The sequence below is a fragment of the Hippopotamus amphibius genome, chromosome 7, assembly GCF_030028045.1.
Source record: "Hippopotamus amphibius kiboko isolate mHipAmp2 chromosome 7, mHipAmp2.hap2, whole genome shotgun sequence".
NCBI classification, from domain to species: Eukaryota; Metazoa; Chordata; class Mammalia; order Artiodactyla; family Hippopotamidae; genus Hippopotamus; species Hippopotamus amphibius.
The window spans coordinates 7,910,530-7,925,835 of NC_080192.1; the positions used below are offsets into that span (position 1 = coordinate 7,910,530).

Sequence of the window (15,306 nt, forward strand, 5' to 3'; positions counted from 1 at the left end):
AAATAAAACAGCAACAAGAAATACCACCTGTCATAATGACTTGAACAAGAATCAAAACTATAAAATGTGTAGTGCACAACTCTAAAGAGTTGAACACAAACTCTCTCAGGACCAAAGTAATTGAAGGGTTGGATCATAAGTCATTGGAAAGGCCATTCCCTGAAAGTAGCCAGATATTCTGAAGCTGAACAGCTTTTTTGCCCTCAAACTTCAGTGTTTTTAATACAGATGATAAATGAGACTAAAGCTTTACTCGAGCTTTGATTTTATCATTTATTAACTGTTAAAGAACAATTATGACAATTGTTTTCCACACAACAAGCTAGAGGCATCATTAAATATCTGAACACAAAAGGACTGAAAAAAAAAGTACTCAGCTCATGACCTTATGGTTAACAGTGTTCCATCCCTTACGAACAATCTCAGTATTGGTGAAAGGAGCTCTCATAGTTGATAATACCTACTAAGCCACACTTATCTAGGAAATCTTACCTTTCCCATCTGCCATGGATTTTCATTATAGACAACCACAGTTCACCATTTCACTTTAGAGACCCAAGGAAATAGTCAATTTTTACCTGAGATATAAGATAAGGTTCATTATGTAAATCTTTTCCACTTACACCAGATCTCTGTTTTTTCCTTTTTTTTTTCTGACAGAGACCTATGAGTTGGACTTCCTAGGTGGCACAGTGGTTAGGAATCCGCCTGCCAATGCAGGGGACAAGGGTTGGATCCCTGCTCCAGGAAGATTCCACATGCCATGGAGCAACTACACCCGCGAGCCACAACTATTGAGCCTGTGTGCCACAACTACTGAAGCCCCGAGCCAAGAGCCTGTGCTCCGCAACAAGAGAAGCTGCCAAAATGAGGAGCTCATGCACCATAATGAAGAGTAGCCCCTGCTCTCTGCAACTAGAGAAAGCTCGTGTGCAGCAACAAAGACCCAATGCAGCCAATAAATAAATAAATAAATTTATATATATAAAAAAAGAAACCTATGAGTAGTATTCCCAATAATCCAAGTCTGAAGGTTTGTTTGTATGTTTTACACAATGTACTTTGGGACAGAAGAAAGGAAAAGTCATAAAAATTTTGATCGGATATGCATTAGTGATACAATCTTCTAAATATTTTCACTTTAAAATAAAAATGATTTTAAATGTAGATTACATGTAAAATTCTAATCTTATTTTCAATAGAAATTTAATTGTTGTAATTTTTAAAAAGTAAAACAATCATGACTATCTGTTGTTAGTTTATAAAGTCATAAACTAACCTTTTCAGGTTTTTAGGCTTTCAATCCATGGTTGTTGGAAACAATTTTAAAATTCTCTTTTAGAGACTGACTTCAGAAATGTTCATAAACAAGAATATTAGACAAAAATTTTACAACCATACATTATTTTGTCTTAAATCAAGTATTTTCCAACTTGATCATCTATCTTATTTACCAAATTTGGCTCTAAGCAATTTTTGGACACTTCAAAAACTAAAATGCTTCCTAGAGCTATAGATTTATAAGAATCACTAAGGATAATTTATAAGGCAGTATACATTCTGAAAAGTTCCAGCAAAGGAATCCCAAAACATGAGTGATCATAATTTCACCAGAATAAATGTAGAGAAAGTGACTATTTCAAGGGGCATGAACTCAACTGTGTACATGAACCACCTGAAAATCTTGTTAAAGTGCAGATTCTGATTCAGTAGGTATGGAGTGGGGGCTGCAGGTTTTACGTTTCCAGTATTTATCATGCAGTTGTAATTCTATAATGTGTGACCAGGTCACTCTGATGCTGGTGATGAGTAAATCATTTTTTGAGAATACTGCCCTTTTTTGAAGAGTTGGCAAAAGCAGTAAGATAAGTAGTAGTCAAAGGTCAATAGGCTGGTCGGTAATCTTGCAGAGTGGCCAATGCCCATCCTCCACTTTAAAATTCTCTGTCTGGGATTTCAAACTAGAACAGTTAACAGTCTCTGTGAATGTATAATCTAATGAAGATTCAGCTAATGAATAAATGAAATTTTTAAAGTCTTGTGGAAAAGATTTACACGTATATTCTTTTCATGGTGTCCAGGGAAGTGCTGCTATGATAATCATTTTAGGAAATGAAGAACTCTGACTAAATGGGCAAGGAAGGTCTTAGTCCTAATCTGGCCTATGATTTGCCTTCTGTTCCCATTTGTTACCTTTCAGTTTCGGTACAAGATGTTGAACTTCTTCCAGCGTATAGGCTTCGTCCACTCCAGTTAGAGCTATTGCTCCATCAGTGCCAGATCGGGGGCCATCCCAAAGTTCTCGACTGGGGTCTCTCCGAGGCACAAAAAGCATGGCCTTGTGTGCTGGTAACTGCTTGCCAGGGAGGCTTTGAAGGACCAGAATGCTATCAGGCTCTTGGAATCCACACAGGTACAGGAAATTGTTGTCCTGGTGGAAAATGTAGGGGATATCATTGCTCATGTAGTATGTAGGGTTGGACAGCAGTACAACGGTGTGGTCTGTACTGCTTTGCCCTTGTGCTTCCTTGTGGATCAGAGACATTAGTTTGTGTCTGCGAAGTGCATATTCCACCTGGGACAGTCCTGGCGTCACCTCCCCTAGAAATGACAAATAACAATGATGCTTTGCATTTCTGTAGTGCCAAAGTACTTACGATAGCTTAATATTAGATGGAGACACCCAAGTTCATTTCTTCAATTTATGCCCAATCTCCTCATAGGACATGGCAAATTAAGGAGACAGCCCAGGTTTCAAATTTCTATTCCACTGCAAAAGTTTGGAAGCAATGATAGCTACATGGGGTCCTGCCTGAAAACTGGGATCATGACCTCTTAAGATCTCTTCCAGCTCTTTGGCTCATTCTTTTACTTATTCAATCAAATATTTATTAAACATTATTATGTGGAAGGCATTGTTGGGCAAATAATCCAAGTTGCCCTGAAGTTTCAATATACAAGGTGAGGAGAAGGATCACATTTTCTGTGTAAGACTTCCCCAAAAGAATGTAAGCTCCTCGAAGGCACAGATTTTTGTCTGTTTGCTCAAATTTATATTCCCAGGGCCTAGAATAACAACTTGAATATGGCAGGCATTTGATAAATATTTGTCAAATGAGCTATAGTATTTTTAGAGCTTAAGGCCAAAAAGCTTTCCCTAATTTCAAGAGCTAGAATAAGTTTCTCTTTCTGAATTTCCAAGGCATAATATTATCTTTCTAACAGGGCTTTTCACTTTCTACCTTGTATTAGCAGTGAGCTGGGTATACATAACCTTTTTGACGGTCAGAGCAATCTTCCCATCCTTCAAAACTCTAGTAATATTATCCACCTCTTGGGGCTGTCATGAGAATCAAATTTGATAAAGAACGTGGTTCTTAAGGATTTGAAGACGCCCTAGAGAATCTTTTGAGAGGTATGGTTTTATTCTGTTTACTAAACTCATGTGGGCGCATATAAACTTTTGACATACAATTTCAAGAGTCTCAGATTCCTGTAAGCTCACCCAAAAAACCCATATTAAGAACCTTTGTGGGACTTCCTAGGTGGTGCAGTAGTTAAGAATTCACCTGCCAATGCAGGGGACACGAGTTTGATCCCTGCTCCAGGAAGATCCTACATGCTGCAGAGCAACTTCAGCTGGTGCGCCACAACTACTGAGCCTTTGCTCTACAGCCTGTGAGCCACAACTACTGAGACCATGTACCACAACTACTAAAGCCTGCATGCCTAGAGCCCATGCTCCACAATAGAAGCCCCCACACTGAGAAGCCCATGTATCGCAACGAAAAGTAGCCCCCACTAGCTGTAACTAGAGAAAGCCTGCGTGCAGCAAAGATGACTCAATGCAGCCAATAAATAAATAAATTTTAAAAAAAAGAAAGAAAGGAAGGAAGGAAGGAAGGAAGGAAGGAAGGAAGGAAGGAAGGAAGGAAGGAAGAAAGAAAGAAAGAAAGAAAGAAAGAAAGAAAGAAAGAAAGAAAGAAAGAAAGAAAGAAAGACAGACAGACAGACAGACAGACAGGCAGACTTTGTGGGACTTCCCTGGTGGTCCAGTGGTTAAGAATCCGCCTTCTAATGCAGGGGACGAGGGTTTGATCCTCAGTCTGGGAACTAAGATCCCACATGCCTCAGGGCAACTAAGCCTGCGAGCTGCAGTTACTGAGCCTGCGTGCCACAACTAGAGAGAAGCCCACATGCTGTACCCAAAGACCCTGCGTGCTGCAACTGAGACCTGAGGCAGCCAAAAATAAACAAATAAATAAATTTTAAAAAAGAATCTTTATTATGAAGTGTTATGTGTTAGTTCTTAATACTAGCATCTAGCAGACTGCCTGGCTGCTAGTCCAATGAAGACTGGGTGAACGCTTCACTTTTGAAATGGAAATTATGCCTGCTTTCACTTTAGGTTCCCAAACAGAAGAACTACTAAAACAATTACTCACAAAAGCCGTATCCCTAAGCCTACACTTAACAACAATAATAGTAAAACAACATCTAATGCTTATTGAATGCTTACTGTGTATCTGTACTATTCTAATTATTTATATGTAACAACTTATTTAATCTTTACAATGACTCTATGATGTGGGGAACTATTTATTATTCCCTGTGGTAGCCAGTCTCCATATGCAAGTATGGGAAGAAAGCCATCAAACACTGCTGTATAAAAAAGTTAAATAAGAAGATGGACAATATGTTCCCATTATGTTTAAAAAAAAAAAAAGGAGAGAGAAAAAAAGAATTTAGAAAAGAATCACAATTTTATCATGGTAACCTACTGAAATATTCTATTTAACATGATTTTTTATATTATTTGAATTTTGTTTCAATGAACATATACTCTTATAATTAAAATCCCAAATAAAGAGAAAAAGAGGCTTAAAAAGGGAAGCCATGGACAGTCCACTCCACTCGTAACCTACAATGGTTCTTTACTGTCCATTAAATCAAATTCAAACTCTTAAGCCATTTTAACATTTACATCTACATTTAACATTAACATTTTAATGTTCTCTGCCAGGTGACTCCAACTTATCTGGCCAAGTTTTTTGGTAACAGCTTTACTGAGATATTTTCATATCATACAATTCACCCACCTACAAGTGTACAATTCAATGAGTTTTGGTATATTCTCAGATTCGTTGCAACCATTACCCTAAACAATTGTAGAATATTTCATCAATCCAAAAAAGAAACCCCATGCCAATCAGTAGTCACTCCCTGTTTCCTCTGAATCCACTCCAGCCCTTGACAACCACTAATCTATTTTCTGCCTCTATGGATTTGTCTATAGTAGAGATTTCATATAAATGAAATCATACAATATGTGGCCTTTGCTGACTTGGCCAACTTTTTTCTTACCACTCCCCCAATTATTCTGAAATTAATTCCTTCTGTATCTTACATAAGTCCAACCTGTTCTTTCCCTATTACCTTGCTTACAATGTGTCCCCTTTCTAAAATTTCTTCTCCCTCCATAGCAATTCCACTCCAGGACTTGGAGCTCAATATATGTTTTTTTATAGACTCTTCTCATTTAAAAGGCTTTCTTGATTAGCCCAGATCATGTTGATTTGTTCCTTTGAATTACTTTTTTTAACTATTTCATTTTCTTATATACATCTTATAGTTGTGTGTAAATGTAATCACACCATCCTCTTTCCGTAATTAAACATTTTTCCCCCATTTCTTCATTGAGTCCTTACTCCCCTTCCCTCCTACTACCCACATTAGAACCACCCCCATATTTGCAATTTAGTATATATCCTTTCCTATTTTTCTCAATACTCACATGATCACATACACACATACCTGCATTTAAGTTTTTTTAAGTCATTAGTGTTTTAGGAAAATGGGATACCACAGTCTTTTCTTTATGTTGCTTTTCTAACACAACAATACCTTATAGAAGTCCCTCCCACCAACTCATCTGGCATAGCTTCAACTCATTCTGCTTGATGTCTCCATATTATTTCCTGGGGCAATGTATCCTAACTTCCTGATCCATTTCCACACTGGTGGGCATTCATATTACTTTCAGCTTTTTGCTGCAATAATGAACATCTTTGTATTTATATACATAGGGTACTTTCATGCCCTACGTACTGTTGCTTTTATTTCTGTGGGATAGTCCCAGGGGAGAAACTGGTGGATCAAAGTTCTTTGAGTTTTCTTAGTACTCATGTTCAGTACATGCAACTCAGTTATTTATGATTACTTTGGAACTGTCTAGCTGTTTTATCTATGCATGGTTTATCTCTCCAGAAAATTCTGTAGTTGTATTCCATTAATAATTTTTTTATTTAACATTTATTTACCTACAATAGAAAACTTTACACTTTTATTAACAAAACTGGTAAGAAACAAAGAAGATAAATAAGAGAGGGCCTTACAGGCCAGTCTGAATCAGGCAAAGCAACACAGTTGGTCCTAGAAGAGCTGACATAGCATTTCTCTCAGGATTGAGTTGGCTAAGAGTGCCCTAGGGCTCTAGGGCAGAATACTGAACTTTGTACCAGAGCCCAAGAACAGCTTAACTATTTATCTCCCTGATAATTATTCATGTTAAGTCTGCCACTGTTACTCAATATTGGAAATTTCCTAATTTATCCAATCAGTAAATACTCTTTTCTAAAAGCAGAGTCTGGTTATAATTGGTGGATAATCCAACTTTTCCTTTTTGTTGTTTTACTTTGTCCCTTTCCTGTGCTTTGCTTCTGGTTACTTCACAGCTATGGTCCATGTAACAAAGCTAAACTTAAAAAATCAATTGTGTTTATAAAAAACTTTGGAAAGAAGAAGAAAATTCACACTATTAATGATCTTAATTAATCAATGTGTTATCTCTCATTTTCATTAACAACAGAGTACACATATACATACATTAGGAAGTAACTTCTGAAAAAAGATAAAATTATTTGAAAATAAAGCAGGACTGGAAAACCATCTTTTACACCCTTCAAAGCATTCCTCATTGCTGAATCTAATTTCATACAAATGAGAAATATTTATTTAAAACACTGACTACATTTTCCCAAGCTTACTAATTATAAATACTATAGAGTAACCATTAAATGCTTCCACACTTCTGAAAATTCAAAGAAAGAACTCTTGGTCACAACTGAAAAATTATCCAAGGAAAAACACACCTTTTCTTATCAAGGGAATGAGGGGAAAAAAGTGTGATAAAGCAACGAACTTCAACCTTAGAGGTAAACCTGGCAGTTGTTATGGCCTTTGATCATAGAACTAACCATTACAGTCAATCTAGTCTGAATTTCTTCAGGTAAAACTATCTAAATAGACATTCTGGTAACTCTGTCAAATTGTAAAGTATTAAGAAGCAAAGTCAGTATTTTATCGTGTGGAGTCAATTAAGTATAGAAGGGCTACTCTAACAAGCTTATTTAAGCAATCAAATGCCTAGATGTCACGATCTGGATGATCTGGACTTTGTAAACAGCTAAGTCTCACAATCAGTCCTGAGACTGCAGCCAAGAAAAGCTCTTCCAGGACATCTAGGATTGGGCCTCTCAAGAGAATAAGAAAAATGTTCTTCATATTTTATCAGCCAGGCAGAAAACCCAGAGAGGAAAATTTTATGAAGACTGAAAATGGATGGAAAGATGCAAGTCTTTTCTACAATCTAGGTATGTATTTTAATTATTTCCTGCAACTAATTAGGTTAGGATTTTAACATGGTCTGATTTTGAAGCGGTGTCCTCGAATTCTGTTTAATACTAGGTAGTTTTTATTGTAGTGAATAAAATGATCTATTACTATGTAGTTGGAAAGTGGGGGTAAAGAAAAAGCTAATAAACATTTCCTTTTCAGACCTCTCTGAAAAATGAAACGACCAAATAATTTAAAAAAAATACTCTAAATGGATTTTATTTGCATATACTGAGCAAAACAAGCCAGACAGAAAGGGTTCATACTGTATGATTCCACTTACATGAAACTCAAGAACAAGCAAAACAATCATGTTGATAAAAACTAGAGCAGTGGTCAAGGATGGAGGTGGGGATTGACTAGAGAGGTATGAGGGGACTTTCTGGGGTGATGGAAATGTTCTATATCTTGAATGGGGTATGGGTTATATTGATGTAGTTTGTCAAAACTCACTGAATTGCATATTTAAGGTTGTGCAATTCACTGTATGTAAATTTTACCACATTAAAAAAAAATGTACAGCTGGCCCTCCACATCTGCAGGTTCTGCATCTGGGGATTCAACCAACCACAGATCAAAAACTTTTGGAAAAAACTGAGACACTGAGCTCTGTGCAGCTTCCTGGTTGCTGAGCAGATCTGGGCACCAGGAGAATGATTCCATGGGCAGAGGGCACAGAGCACTATGTTCGGAGACTCCCCACACCTCGCCCTATGTCTCTCTCTTCATTTGGCTGCTCCTTTGTAATAAAACTGTAATCATAAAAAAAAAAAAAAAAAAAAAAAAACTTTTGGAAAAGAATTCCAGAAAGTTGCAAAAATCAAAACTTGAATTTGCTGTGCATGAGCAACTATTTACATAGCCTTTACATTGTATTAGGTATTATAAGTACTTATAATGTACTTACACATTAAAAGTGAGGATGTGCGTGGACTACACGCACATACTATGCCATTTTATGTAAAGGACTTGAGCATCTGCAGGTTTGGGCATCTGAGAAGGCCCTAGAACCAATCCTCTAAGGATACCAAGGGACGACTATATACCACTCTCTAAACTTGAAATAACTTTTACACCAAGACTTCTCTTAGTTGAATTTCTTCTTACCAAAAATATTACAATAACAACAAAAAAGACTTTAAAAAAATACCCAGATGGTTTTCACTGGCACGGGTGCCATGTGCTGTTTCGTGGTTAAGTGTGGACTCAGACTTTTGTGAGTTGGAATTCTGGCTTAACAACTTACGGAGTGACTTGGGCAGAGCTACCAAACTGTTCTGTGCCTGTGTCCTCATCTGTAAAATGGAGATAATAATAGCACCCACTTCACAAAGTTGTCAGGAAGATTTAATAAGTTAACAAAATACTTAGAAGAGTTAGCACTATATAAATATTAGTTATAATTATTACCACAATAAAGAATTCACATTTGAAGACGTTGTCATCCTGGTAATACAATGCCAGATAGGATTTTGAAAGAGTAAAATTTATAGGGACGACCATCATCCCTATCAAAGTAATTATTTACATGAAAGCCCTGAATATCTGGTTTTCTCACATAATGACAAGAATGAGTTTCAAGTGATTCAGGAACTTTTTATTACTCAATTCTTTAGAAGATTCCTGATTCTTTTCTGGGGTAGATTCTTGCTAATCTTTACCTCAGAGAATTTCTTGATATGAATGAGAAACATGCACAAAGGTTAAAGCAGAAACAGACAAGTCATATATTTTTAATGTACCAGTATTTAAACCACATGAAAATTATTACATTTCAAAATTTTCTTTCTTCTCTCAGTAATAAAAAGAGAAATATTCTATAACTCTGCATTGGATGGCAATTTATGGCCTTTCTATAAGCTAGTTATCAGTATAATGGTACCCTGAAATAAGTAGTCAAGATGTATCATACTTATGGGTTAAATATACATTTATTCACCTATAAATTTATATATGTAAAGACTCCAGTCTTTACCCTGCATTAAAATCTAATTCAGAAGATGAAGATGAAAGGAAAATGTATAATCAATACGAATATATACTATCTTTAAAATTCCATAGGTAAAAAGGGAGTGAGAAAAGAAAACACATTACTTTATAAAAACAGGTCGACTTCATGATGAAATATCTATGGAAAAAGTAGGCCTAAATTGAAAAACTCTAAGAATACAAAATTTTTTAGGTTAATACTCTACCTACCAGGTGAAATCTATAAAATGTGTTTCGAAATGGCCAGATAAATTTAAAGTCGTCATTCAGTAAATGTTTGATGGTGGTGATTTAAGAACTGAGTGTTTGGGGATGAGGACACCAGAGAGGCATGGGGAGGGCACACTCTGCTTCAAAACATGGCCTGTGGCTAATGACCTAGCTTGTCTTCCTAAGTCAGTAGGCATCTCGTGTACCCAAGCAGAATGAGTACCCGTCAGGCCAGCAGGGTACATCAGAAACACCCAGGGAGCTCTTCAAAACTCATGGTCTAAGCCCTTCCCTTGGGAGTCTGATTCAGCAAGTCTATGGGATCCTGGCTTGTATGTATATTTTGAAAAAGCTCACCCAATGGTCTAGGCAGATTCAAACCACTTTCAATTTCTGTCATTTCTTGGACTTATATTTTAATATTTTCAATAGTATAAAAATCTCACCCACCAAAATAAATCTTATCTTTTAGATGTTATTAAAGTCAACCATGTTTAACAAAACTTAAACCAAATCCAAAAAATACACCCCTTGCTTAAGGCAGAACTACAACTAAACTGTCATGAAACTAAAGATGGATACCTAACTGATTTTGAAACTTTTAAGGGAAGATTTGGGAATTATTATCTATAACCCACTCAAAAACCAATCTTTTCATCATTTTAAATATTATACTTGACAATAACTGTACAGTCTCAGCCATTATTTGATGATAAGGGACAAAAAAGTACATGGTAAAAGCATTCCCTCAAATTGTGGGCCACCCAATTGTATTCTGATTATTTCCCAATGAATCTATTCACTGCTGTAGTTGAAAGAAAACTAAGAAGTGGTTCTGGATACGTCAGACAAGTCATTCTGACAAGCCCAACTCGTTGCATAGCCCTTTCTTAAGCTCCAAATTATATCACATATTCCAAAATTAATTTTGCTTAGGAACATAAAAATGTTAGAAATGTAAGTTTTTGGAAATAGTGCTTAATTAGGCACTAATTCTGCCTATTCCCTGGAAGGGAGCTGTTTATAGAGCTGAACACCTTGCAATGTCAGAGAACTATGTAAGTATCTTTCTTGTACAGACACTATGAAAAGTAGATTCATGGTTCATAATAGTATATAGCTTAGAAAGAATGCCACTTGCCTTCCTACATGGAATCACTTTTTTTTCCTGGGTGATAATAAGTGGAGGGCATATTAATGATCAAGGAGGATGAACTGACATCTTCTGTCTCTAAAGACATGGTCCTTAACGCAGGGATGGCAATGTCATAAAAAGAAGAAAGAGTCTAAGATGCTCAAATTTCTTTAGGCAAAGGAAAAGTTTTAAAAATCACTAAGAAGACTTGGGGGAGTGAATCTGACTCTTTATTTACATCTAAAACAGTAGTAAGCACGGCCAGCACAGAACTCCTTTATCTCTCATGGCATTCTGCTGAATATCTTCCAAGTTACTGTTGCTTCAGGAACCTTGGGTAGGTATGGCCAAAAGAAATCCAGGGAAATTCAAAATTCAGAAGGTATTGACCTAATAATTTCATTTCTAACAAATTTTTTTTTTTTGGCCATGCTGCACATCTTATGGGATCTTAGTTCCCCGACCAGGGACTGAACCCAGGCCACTGCGGTGAAAGCGTTGAGTCCTAACCACTGGACTGCCAGGGAATTCCCACTAAATTTATTTTCAGGAAGTAGCTGATCAGTATATAGAGTGTGTATACAGGTACATGCAATTCTATATAAGAAATAAGTCTAGAAAGATACATATACTAAAATGTCAATAGTGGTTTTCCCTGAAAGGTGGGAGTATGAGAAATTTTTTAAAAAATTATGCTTATCTTTATTCTCTAATTTGTCTATGTTCCATAATACATATGGAACTTGTATAATAATTAGGAAAGGAACTGAGATATTTCCCAAAAGTTTAAAGTACTAGAAAATATGCCAAAGATGAAACTTTTTGGAGCAAACCACATAGTAGAAACATAATTTTAAACCCCAAACTAACAAACTGACCTTGGCTCTGTTAAAGAGATTTTTAAAAAGTATTACTTGCCTTCTATTTTTTTTTAATAATTGACTCTTCCTTCACCCCCCAATTATTTTAACACTGCTATACTATAAGTTTTGCATCTCTACACGGAGAAAGATATGTGATTAATACTTTAGAACACTGTATGTCTGGTGGTTTCTTTAACACTGATAATTCTCTTTTAAAATTCCGCCTACTTCTATCTTTTCTCACTTACCCCAATCCCTATTGTCCAGGAGAATAAAAATTATGACAGATATTCCTTTTCCCCTATAGTTTATATGAACATATGTGTATACATATATATAAACTTGCATGTGTATATTTATTTACATTCACTTTTTACATAGTTAACATGCACACAACACAAATAACAGTCTAGATACAGAGGCCACCATCTTGACAATATGATTACTAGTTTCAAGGCCTGGAAAATGCAGCTCACCATATAAAAGTATCTCACCATGAGAAATCAGTAATTTTCAAAGCTGGTAAAACAGTATCAAATTGAAGCTACAGGTAGGTTGACTGGATGGAGAAATACTTAAATTAATACCAACTGTATTGCTATTAAGCTTACCTTACAGCTTTGAAAAACTCTGATTTCCTATGTGTTTCAGTGGTGAGCTGCATTTCCTGAGTCTCAGCTGACTTCCCAGCAGGAATTCCAGTCTGATGAAGGATCATTAAAAGGAAGCCCTCACTGAGACACACTGGTATCATTCACTGAGTGGAGATAGTGAAAGAGCAACATGTTTCCAAAGGCAATTTAGATTATTAATATATGTGCTTACGTAGTAAATACAGATTTAACTTCCCACGGCAGAAGCAACAATTAACCTCCCTTGAAAGCCTGACTGTCTTTTCTACAAATCATTTGGTTTTACCCTACCTACCTCTTTAGGATGATATTCATTCATCATAGTTCATTCCTTAACTGTCTTTTAAAAAAACAAAACAGAACAAAAAACCTTACGTATGAATTTGAGCAACAGTGATGACACACTTTCCAGCAGCAACACTGGAATCTTAAAATAGAAAAAAAAGTTAGTGAGGCAAGCCTTTATTGATTTATAAAAATTAGTGAAGTAAACCTTTTCAACTTTTTGCATCATCTTCATCACTGTTGTCACTTCTCAAAGCTGTGACAATCACATCTAGAAAGCTTGTGTAATCTATATAGAAATATTTTTGTTAATATTGAAATGAGCATTTAATGCTTTCAAGAAAAATGTTTCCTAAAATGTCTTTAACACAGTAGTTCACAAGGAATCAATAGTTAGAACACAGTTTTAGAAATCATGTTTTAGAAAGTAACAGAACTTATTTAGTTCTGCAGTGGCACTAGCAACATTTTAAGTGTGCAGTAACCACTTATGCATAGCAGCTACTGTATTGGACAGCACAGATCTAGAATATTTCTACTGCTGCAAAAATTCTATTGGATAGCACAGTTGTAGACAAAGCACCTAAAGAGAGAGACAGTTATTTCAGTTAAAAGGCCTTACCTGGTCTGAGGAGGTGTGGGTGTGTAAAGGGGCTAGGCTGGCCTAAGTATCGGTTTGGAATCCTCCTCTCTGGGATGGGTTGCAGGGAGTACCTTCGCTGTGAACATGACATGCATCCTGAAGGAGAAATAAAGAGGATGAAATGGAACAGTGTATCTAGAAAGTCCTCACAATATATATACATTCATCTATCTCCAGCAGTAGGATGCTTTGGAAACATGCAAATTAGTATCTCCTTCAGTATTTACATGGCCCTTCCTCTGTGCCAGTCAAAGCCTGTGTTGGGCCTTAGGGATACAGAAATAAGATTATCTTTACCTTCAGTGACTTTAGTCTACTAGAATATAATAGAGGTATATATACATACAGTATGATTTATGTATGAATAAGGAGCTATGAGAATAGAAGAAAGACAACAAAAAGCAGGAGAGGGGATAGGAAGTATTTCACTGAGGTAGTGTTACGCTGTGTTCTAAAATTCAGAAAAAGAATTAACACTTTTATTGAGAATATGTGAAACACGAAAATATGCACATACTATCTCATTTAATCTTGGAATGTTAGAGCTAGATGAAATAATGTCTGAAAAGTGCTTAATCATATTTAGCCCACAAGAAGCAGTATTATTAGCATTCAGCATTCATTCAACAAGATTTATTGTGCGTGAATGACATGCTGGGAAAGACGCAACAATAACACAAGACTATCTGCCCTGGTCTCCAAAGAATATACAGTCTAGTGGAGGTGAGACAGAGCAATATTACATGGTGAACGCAGTGTGGATTCATACACAAGGTTTCTGAGAGCACAAAGTCTAACACAACGTTGTGGGATGGGTACAATCACAAAGACAGGACACAGTGCTCTGGGGAACAGAGAAGCACACAAAAGGCTCTTGTGTGGGACTGCAGAAGTAGGTGATGTCTACTCTGAGCAGGAATTAGTTAAGTGAAAGCGACTAGGGGAGCTGAAGCTATCATGAATGAGATTATAAAAGGGAAGGCATAGAAGGTACCACATATACATGTGTGCGTACGTGCCTGTAGAGAGGAGAGGGACAGAAAGAGAGTTTCAGGTCAGTGTTGCTGCTGGTGGGAGAGGAAAAGATCAGCAAGGTGAGGATCAGATCAATTGAAGGCTTTGTAAGCCAAATTAAGGAATTAGATTTTTAACTGTCATGTAAGGTAGGCATTATCATCACTTTTCTTTTTAAACAAATAAGAAATCGGACTCAGAGAAGTAATCTGTGCAGTGTTAACATAGTTAGTACTGGGGAAGCTGGTATTCAAAATCAGTTTTATTTAACTTCAAAATCTTTGCTCTTATCCCTCCATTCTGCCACTCAGTAGGTCTTCCCTGCTAAATCCCAACAACACAATTAGTACCATGTAATCTCCCTGTGAATATACAATCACTACAACAGCAAAACATGGTTAAGTCTGGATCAAGCTAAAGGTTTCAGTAGGGATTATAAAGTACGAATGACAGTGTATGTATCTGGAGAGTTAAGAAGTCTTAAACATTAACTTTGAATTCAATTTACAGAGGATTAAATTTACAGCTTCTTGAATGATTAAAAAGACAGACAAAATGGTACAGGTTTCCAGGTTTTAAAAATAAAATTTATTTTTAAAAGAAATATATATTCCAATAAAGAGCTTTAAAAAATAAAATAAAATAAATAAATAAACTGTATTTATTTCCAAAAAACACAGTTAAGAATAGTGGAAAATGAGAAAAAGGATAAATGTTAAACAAGTAATTTCTGGAATCTGTTTTTAGAAAATGTACAGAATACATTTTAATTAAGGAATATGTCCAGTCTATACACATTGAAAGCTTAGCAAAGACGAGGCAAGCAATTTACAAAAATGCAGAGAAACGCTAGGCAACACC

At 36.1% G+C, this 15,306-nt stretch overlaps 1 protein-coding gene across 8 annotated transcripts in view; it reads right to left on the minus strand.

Annotated features, from left to right (window-relative positions):
• Positions 1-15,306, minus strand: part of XPNPEP3 (X-prolyl aminopeptidase 3) — a 49,960-nt gene that overhangs the window by 25,799 nt on the left and 8,855 nt on the right. For 5 of the 8 annotated variants that reach the window (XM_057741233.1, XM_057741232.1, XM_057741239.1 and 2 more), the window contains 2 exons: positions 13,411-13,527; positions 2,194-2,601 (listed from right to left, as the gene is read on the minus strand). In XM_057741233.1, coding sequence (XP_057597216.1) covers positions 2,194-2,601; positions 13,411-13,527 — 525 coding nt within the window. Of the gene's footprint in view, positions 1-2,193; positions 2,602-12,482; positions 12,629-12,878; positions 12,898-13,410; positions 13,531-15,306 lie in introns of those variants that run through there. The other 3 variants (XM_057741237.1, XM_057741236.1, XM_057741238.1) reach the window with 3 other exon arrangements.